Source organism: Egretta garzetta, unplaced genomic scaffold (genome assembly GCF_000687185.1).
Source record: "Egretta garzetta isolate BGI_Z169 unplaced genomic scaffold, ASM68718v1 scaffold120, whole genome shotgun sequence".
Taxonomy (NCBI): domain Eukaryota; kingdom Metazoa; phylum Chordata; class Aves; order Pelecaniformes; family Ardeidae; genus Egretta; species Egretta garzetta.
Genome location: NW_009258270.1, coordinates 598,332 through 606,635, shown reverse-complemented (window position 1 = coordinate 606,635; position 8,304 = coordinate 598,332). Strand labels below are relative to the sequence as shown.

The 8,304-nt window shown below is 50.2% G+C and overlaps 1 protein-coding gene across 1 annotated transcript in view; it reads left to right on the top strand.

Annotated features, from left to right (window-relative positions):
• Nucleotides 1–8,304, top strand: part of AKAP1 (A-kinase anchoring protein 1) — a 25,864-nt gene that overhangs the window by 4,804 nt on the left and 12,756 nt on the right. Inside the window, exons 3-9 of the mRNA XM_009633923.2 lie at nt 250–383; nt 1,613–1,739; nt 2,307–2,437; nt 4,464–4,641; nt 5,319–5,469; nt 6,098–6,165; nt 7,593–7,666. Coding sequence (XP_009632218.1) covers nt 250–383; nt 1,613–1,739; nt 2,307–2,437; nt 4,464–4,641; nt 5,319–5,469; nt 6,098–6,165; nt 7,593–7,666 — 863 coding nt within the window. The remainder of the gene's footprint in view (nt 1–249; nt 384–1,612; nt 1,740–2,306; nt 2,438–4,463; nt 4,642–5,318; nt 5,470–6,097; nt 6,166–7,592; nt 7,667–8,304) is intronic.

Here is an 8,304-nt window from a genome sequence, read left to right as displayed (position 1 = left end):
CACCTCCTGTTGTATTCCCAGGCGTGCAGGTTTTCCTGCAGGAATAAAAGTAAACTCTCAGTAGGCAATGTGTGACAGGACTTTACCCCTTTGGAAATATTGGAGAACCTGATACAGGAACATCCCAACCGAATGCCTAGGAAGGGCTCAATATTACCTCTCTATGAAATGGTGTATTTTCATGGCCTTGTGTCTGGTAGCTGGATGGTGTGGGCTGTCTGAACGCTGACACGTGTGCCTGTCTTGCAGGTTCGGATGTAAATGGCATGGGTTTTGTGGACAGTGGCTGTGCCATGAGGAAGACGGTGACTCGCCAGAACTCTCAACTAGGAGGAGAATCCAGCAAGTCCGACTTTGTTATCTGGGAAATAGAGGTCCCAAAGGTAACCAGCCGCTGGCCTGCTCATGCGCCCTACCCTGTCCTACATAGCCACTTTCTGGTTCTTCCAGCCTGGTACTGGCTCAGCGCCATCCCGGGGAGATCCACAACAAATCAACGAGGCTTTAAGCATTTAGCTCCCGTTAGGACTCAACAGGAGTGAAGACCCAGTGCACAACTGTAAACGAGAGGCGTGTCAGGGCTGCACCCGGGGCAACTGGGCTGGTGGTTGGCCTCATTAGTCCCCATTATCTTCCACCCCAATCTCTTAGTCTGATGCTTTGAAAGCATTCAGAAGGTATGGAGGATACACAATTATTAAGAGCAGGTGATGAATTTTTTTTTTCCTTTCCGCTGCGTAGGAGGGTTACGTTTCAACTGCCCATCCAAACCCTTCCTCACAAGCTGAATGCTCATCTGAGCTGTTCTGAGGAGCTGCTGCATCTGTCTTTATAGTGAGCTTTCTTTTGGGTTGAGAGAGAGAGAGACTGTGGTGGTTAGGACTGTGTTCATATGTAACATGCATTGTAATGGATCAGTAAAACACAGGCTAAGGAAGCAGTTCTACAGCAGAAAAATAGGTTTCAGTGGTTAGTGAAGACTGGCTGTCGCTTCTCTTAGAGTTGCTCACTTTACATTGTATAGGATTATCCATACTTACTCAGGCCCAACACTTCTGCTCTGCTCTCTGACAGTAAGTCGTGGCAGATGCCAGTGGAAGAGTAGAGGTGACAGGGCTTGCACAGACATCTCCTCGTCACCTGCACAGCCGTCCAGGGACTCTGTGGTCTAACAGGCCTGATAGCTCCTGTGAATTTGTCTACTCCGTTTCAAATCTAATTAGCTGGTTTAAAAATTGCTAAAACTTGCATTTTTCATTCAGATATGAAATACTATGTGGCATGCTTTTAAAAAAAAAAAAAAAGTGGTGGAAGATCAGGAGCGGGTGACTTTTCTTGCCTGTAGGAACATGGTAGCCTTTACCGGGCTTGGTTTTGTCCCATTGTGTCTTTGTGGTGTTCTACAAGATGCGAAGATGGATCTATCCAAATGAGCTGTGCTTACTGATCTGTATCACTGACCAGCTGAGGTGCGCACTGGGCCAGCGTTGCCTTGCATTTACCCTGCCTGGCCCTACATTACAGGAACTGGGTGAAATTAGCCACAGAGAACAGTGTTGTTTGATCTGCATTTCTCTTCCTGACTGTTGCCTTCTTGTCTCTTTTTATAAAGGAATTAGTTGGCCGCTTGATTGGCAAACAAGGAAAATACATGAGCTTCTTGAGGCAAGCGTCTGGTGCCAAAATTTATGTCTCAACACTACCTTATTTCCATGACTCCCAAGTCTGTCACATCGAAGGTAAGTGGAATGTCTCTTTGTTCATGGTCTAATATGTAGCTTGGGGCCTTAATGAGATGGGCAAGGAATTCAAACAGATTCAGTGGCTTCATGAGTGCGGTGCTTTACAGAACTTTTCTGCTCAGTGCTGTTACAGTAGAGGAAATGCCAAGTCGCCTCTGCCTTGGCACGTGAGCCCTCTCTCCTAGAGGTGAGAAGGCATTCTAACATCTTTGGCTGCTGTAGTTTAACCAACACCTTTTCCAGGATCACTTCAGCCTTGAAGGAGGAGCTATGGGATGTGTATCAGCAAGTGCAGTCTTGACTGTGAAGGATATTAGATTAATTGTGGCTGAAAAATACCTGCCAGTGAATTGGGTTCATACTGGAGGCTAAAGATGTTTAAACTGGGGCCTGGCAGTTTGAGTTGTTCATGTTGGTCTGATACCAGGTTACATGGCTGATCTATGAAAATTTAAGTTGTTGATGCAGTGCAGAAGGCTTCTGGGAGCTACATTGCTTCACATGGCAGGGGTGTCCTCAGCGTATCCATGCTACAGACTTTTCTGCGGGATTTTTGTCTTCCAGGCTCCCAGCATCAAGTAGAAAAAGTACTGAGCCTGATTGGCAAGAAGTTCAAAGAGTTGTGTCTCACCAACATTTACGGTCTACCTCCACCAACACCACTGACGCTCCATTCCCTCCTTATGACTGCCTGGGTAAGTCCCAGCTTGCTGGCGATGCTGATGGCAGGGTGGAAGGCTGTTGTTGGTCACTGCCATGGCAGTACGCTATACCCATGTGGCTCATTCACAGGTGCCCTCAAAAGCAGTTTAGGTTTGTGTGGCGACCTGTTGTCCAGCTCGTTACAGATCAGATTTATCTACCTGTTCTTCCACTACTGTTTCCATTCTGCCTGAGCTGTGAAATGTAGAATCATAGAATTGTTTAGGTTGGAAAAGACCTTTAAGACTATCGAATCCAATCATAAAACTAACACAGCCAAGTCCACCACTAAAACCTATCCCTCAGCACCTTGTCTGCCCAGCTCTTCATTAACCCCAGGGATGGGGGCTCGACCCCTTCCCTGGGCAGCCCCTTCCAGTGCCTGACAGCCCCAAGGGGAAGGAATTGTTCCCCATGGCCAACCTCACCCTGCCCTGGCACAACTTGAGGCTGCTGCCCCTCGTCCCATCGCCCCTTCCCTGGGAGCAGAGCCCGACCCCCCCGGCTCCCCCCTCCTCTCAGGCAGTTGTAGGGAGCGATGAGGGCTCCAGGGGCGGCCCCCCCAGTGCCCAGCACAGGGGCACGGTCCCTGCCCTGCTCCTGCTGGCCACACCACTCCTGAGACAAGCCAGGATGCCGCTGGCCCTCTTGGCCACCTGGGCACCCTGCTGGCTCCTATCCAGCCCCCTGGCGACCAACCCCCCCAGGGCCTTTTCTGCTGGGCAGCTTTCCAGCCCCTCTGCCTCATGCCTGTAGCACTGCATGGGGTTGTTGTGACCCCAGGGCAGGGCTCTGCACTGAACCCTGCTAACTCCTGTGCAAAAATCCTTTTCCCCCTTTGAGATGGGTGTACCCTGTCTGTCACCAGCAGGCCTGGTGTTGTGTAGAGTGACCCATGATAAAAAAACCCCAAAGTTCTGCTGGTGACACCAGCCCTGGAGCCAGGTATTGATCTGCTGGCTCTTCCCATGTCTTCCCTCCTTGTTCCCTGCAACTGGAAGGACAGAGGTGAACACTTCTGGTGTTCCTCATCCCTTAACCAGCTGTCCCAAGGCCCTGAAGTCTCTGTGGGTTGCCCTCAGACCGCAGCAGAATGTTTCACCAGGCTCTGGGTCATCTCACAGAGTTGCACATCTGGCCTGGTAGGCTTTTGCCTCCTAAGGAAATAACACTGTGGTCTGGTCAGGGTTATTGATGGCCCCCTCTGCTTAAGGGCCACTTGATGTGAGGTCAAAATGCCACGCAGGTCTGTTGCCATTACTGGTATTGTCCCTAAATCCTGAAGCTGGTCTTCTCCAAATTTTTTACTTCTGTGTGGTATTTAATTACCTTCAAAGGAGGTTTTTGTGTCAGTGTTTCCTAGAACAGTTTTCATGATGCTCTTGCTATATGGGTACTTAAAAACATTTCTTTGCTTACACTGATCATCTTGAATCTATAAAGTAACTGTGCTCATAACTGTCTCTGTGGAGGCGAAGACAGGCTTTGTTCCAGAGAAGTGAATTTATGCTGGGAAATGGAAGGCATTTTAGATGTATTCTGAGCACAGTAATGCTCGGAAGCTGCCCAACACAACGGCTCTCTAGCAGCCAGGACAGATTACTTTGAAAATGAGACCTCTGTGACAAATCTTGGGCAATCCCTGCACAGATTACCTTGATGTTTAAAAACCCCGTGGGCAGGGAGCCCTTGTGCATTGCCCTGTGTTGATAGTGCAGTGTGGCTTGCCCTGCACCATTTCTGATCTCTTGGGTAAATAAGTCTTGCAGCTGCTCTGTGCCGATAGTCTCTTTGTGTACGAGATGGGCCCCACCCCAGGTTGGATTTCCTTTACAACAGCATGGAGTAACAGTGAGGAGCTTTCTGTTCCTGATCCAAAGCAGCCTTTGGAAGGGGAATACCAGAGTGCCAGGGCTTTTCCACCCATGGCTGTAAGCCTCGGGCGTTGCTGGTGGAGCTGCTGCGAAGGAAGCTTGTGTTGCAATGAACACTCATGAGCATTTCTTTCCTCCATGACAGCTGTTCCTCCCTGATGGAGTCACTGTAGAGGTGGTTGTGGCAAACCAAGTTGATGCAGGGCACATGTTTCTACAACAGCATACGCACCCCACTTTCCATGTCCTGCGTAGCCTGGACCAGCAGATGTATGCCTGCTATTCTCAGCCTGAAATTCCAACCCTGCCAACCCCGGTAGAAGGCAAGTAACTTGATTGCACACAAATGGTTCAGTTGAGAAACTTCTTCCAGGGTCATGCAGCCCCTGAGTCAGGCTTGGGAAGCTTCCCAGTGGATGAGAGTGTGATAGTTCACTTGTCATGTAATCTTTTTTTTGTTAAGCTGCTGCCAGAGTACAGATGTTGCTCTACTCTTCCTTACTCCACTCATCCCTGGGGGACTTCCCCAGCCACTTAGTTGCAATTCAGAATGAGATGAAGTCCATCTCAGGTTATTTCTAACCAACTTGGCATCTGGTGTGTTTTTGCTGACAAAGTGTGGATCTTTGTAGCATCACTGTCTGCACGTGGTGTTAAGTGGAGGGTGCATCAGATGGAAGGGGTTATTAGTGCTTGCTTTCCTTTTTGGAGACAGACCTCACCGTTAGTGACCAAAGGCTGGGAGGGAACTGGGTACCTGGGTGGGACAGCGTGGCAGTGGCAGGCAGAGCCTTGTGAGTAAAACCCCCCTCTCCTGCGTCCCAGCTGCAGGCCTTGCCTGGTGGTGGTATGGGTGGTGTTGAAAGAAGGGGGAAGCAGCCTAAGAAATGCTCTTGGTTCTCAGTAGATCACTGTGCAGCACTACTACTGCCTGAAGCACGGATTTCTGGAAATCCACTTACACGGGGCCTTTTTTTCTCTGTACTCTTGTGTTTTGCAGTTGGTATCATATGCGCGGCTCCAGGCCTGGATGGGGCATGGTTACGGGCTCAAGTTATCAGCTACTTTGAAGAGACCGGTGAAGTGGAGCTCAGATACGTGGACTATGGAGGATATGACAGAGTGAAGATCGACACACTCAGACAGATCAGGTTTCTAGCTCCTCTTCCATGGCCCGAGGCCACATCTGTCCTGAATTTGCATCAGAGCATCCCTATTGTTTGAATTGTTTATAGGTTTTTCCACAGCTGAAGTGGGAAATGGTAGAAAGGTTTGTCTCAGCAGTGGGTGTGGGTTCCTTGGGAGCACAGCAAGCTCTTGCAAGGCTGTTCTGCAGAGGAGGGGAGAGGAAATTGCAACTTCTGCTACTTCAGCATGGAAGCTGAGCAAACGGATGCCTTCAGGAGGCCCCACTGCATAGTTAATTGATGAGCTGGGAGTAAGATTCAAAATCTCTGTGTCCCAGCCCATTGGCTGGGAGAGGCGTATTGGCTGGGGGTTTTCTTACACAAGCCCATTAAATGCTCGATTGTGCCCCAGAGGTGGGAGAAAAGCAGTCCAGCCTCCATTATGGAGGTGTTTTTTTCTTGGAGCCCCATCCAGCCTGGCGTGCTAATCAGACAATGTATAGCTGCTGCTTAGATGGCTGGGAGAATAGTCTTTTGACTGTCATCAATTTTAAACTGAATTCCTGTTAGAGCAACTGATAATCAATGTCACCGTAAAGAATACAAGAGTAACTTACAGCCATGTTCTTACTCTGATTCTCTTTTCTTTAAGGTCTGACTTCTTATCACTACCTTTCCAAGGAGCAGAAGTTTTACTAGACAACGTGGTGCCACTTCCAGGTAATGGAGCTCTCCAGAGGTACCGTTGGTGCTCCTCCTGCAGGTTTAAGTGGACGCCAGCTGTGTACAAGCGATGATTCTATCTAAACTTTCACCCTCCTATCGCAAGCGCAGCCTCTGATGTGGCTAGAGCAAGGATTGGAAAAACTGTATTTTATTCTTCTAAATGTGCCAGCATAGCATAACCTGTCAGGCTCCAGGGGAAGGATGATAAATGTCCAGGCTTTTTCCTGCATGGAGGAACGAATGAATTACTTTCCTAAATGGCAAGTTGGCAGGACTGGCAGGGTAGAGGTAAAGGAGCTGTAACTCCTCTGCTGCCTTCTGTCACAGAATAGCTGTAAACGCTAACTTAGTTTTTAATCTGCTAGACAAATATCTGACATTTTCCTACTAAAATGACTGATGTGTACAGTTCTGCGTTCAAAAGACTGCCCTCCAGGCACCGGAAGAATGTCAGTCACTGCCTAGAAATGCTTCTGATTTGCTTGGGTGTTTTTTGTTTTTTTTCCCTCCCTTTTCTAGTGGTGTTAGAGCTGCGTGCGGTATTGGTGCCTCAAGAGCTGCCCCTCTGGGTGCGGAAGGGGGGGCTGTAGGATCTGGGGTCAGGCCAGGCTTCACCGCTGGGGTCTGTGGCTGGCAGGACTCCAGGGGGTGCAGAGCCTGCCAAGGCTGTAGATGGATGGCAAGGTTTAAGCAGCTTCTAGCAGAAGTCAGTGTTTTGTGTGTTCCTGAGGTAATCGACCTCCTTCAGTATTTGCGGGGTTCACTGGCTGCTGGGGATGGTCTCAGGGTGGGGAGCACGAAGGAGAAACTCTGTTTTGCAGCAGTTTGGTAGGAAATGAGCAACTCTCTTCCAAAATGAAAACACTTCTGTCAGTCTACAGTGTGGATGGCCACTGTATTGCCTGGGACCCAAGGCTCTCCTGCTGCATTGCAGGGGGGTTAGCAATGGTGCCCACGTGAGCTGTGCAGGTGGAGGGCTTGGAGCTGCCCCTGCAGCCTGCGGTGCAAATGCCCACCAGTTCCCTCTGCAGCACGGCACTCTGGGCAGGGTCAGCAATTCCTGAGGCCCCTGAGCTTAGTTTATTAAGGATCAAAATACCAGCGGCAGCTCACAGGTACTGCAGGAGTGTACTTGTCTGTCTTTCAAGCCTCCCAATTCATCAGCCACTTAGGTTCACAGTAACTTAGCTGATGGCTGTAGAAAGCACTTCACCCTTCCCGTCAGCGATACAGCAGGCATAATGCTTGTGGCACCTCCAGCTTAATAGGCTGGTTTCAGCAAATGCCTACAGCAAGTACAGGTGAGGGTTCTCCAGCCTAACTCATGTAGGAGGTCAGACAAGACTAGCTCAGTTGTCCCTTCTGGCCTTTAAAGCCTGTGAATCTCTCATTTGTTTTCTCCTGCTCTTTTCTTCCCAAAGACGAGGATCACTTCTCATCCGAAGCCGATGCCGCTGTTAGCGAGATGACCAGCGGTGCAGTCCTAGTGGCACAGGTACATGGGAGCTGTCTGGAAAAGTCTTGTTGCTGGTTTGACTGCTGCTGTTTTCCTCTTGGCCCCCTCACATACTGTGTGTGTTAAAACCCAAGCCAGAGCCTGTAAGCCCGGCTGCTGGGCAGGGCTCTTGTGGAGAAATCTGGGTGCCGAGAACTTCCTTGTGCAGCATGGGCACCGCTCAGGGCTGTGTGGCTGGGATTGGAGGAGCATTCCCTCTGGTTCCTGATGTGGGCAGGGAGGGAGGGCACCTGGATGGGTCTGCAGAGCACAAAGTGGCCCCTTGTCCAGCGGATCAAGCATCCACCTGGGTCTGCGCTGCTTTGCCAGTCTCCGCTGTCTTTGCAACCCTGATATCTGGGATCTGGCCTCTGGCTATCCAGAGGGAGAAGGAAGGCTTCTGGCCGTGTCCCGTAGGCTTCTGCATGCAGTGCCTGCTCCCAGAGAGGAGGCGCTTACCACTTTTGGAGCACTTCCAATTGTGGCTGTAGCTTGCCGTGTATGTTATTTGGGACAAGTGGGAAGTGGATAGCGTTTCACAGAATCCCAGCATGGCAAGGGAAGGGCCCTCGGGAGCTCACCCAGTGCCACCCCCCTGCCCAAGCAGGCTCACCCAGAGCAGGGGGCACAGGACAGCG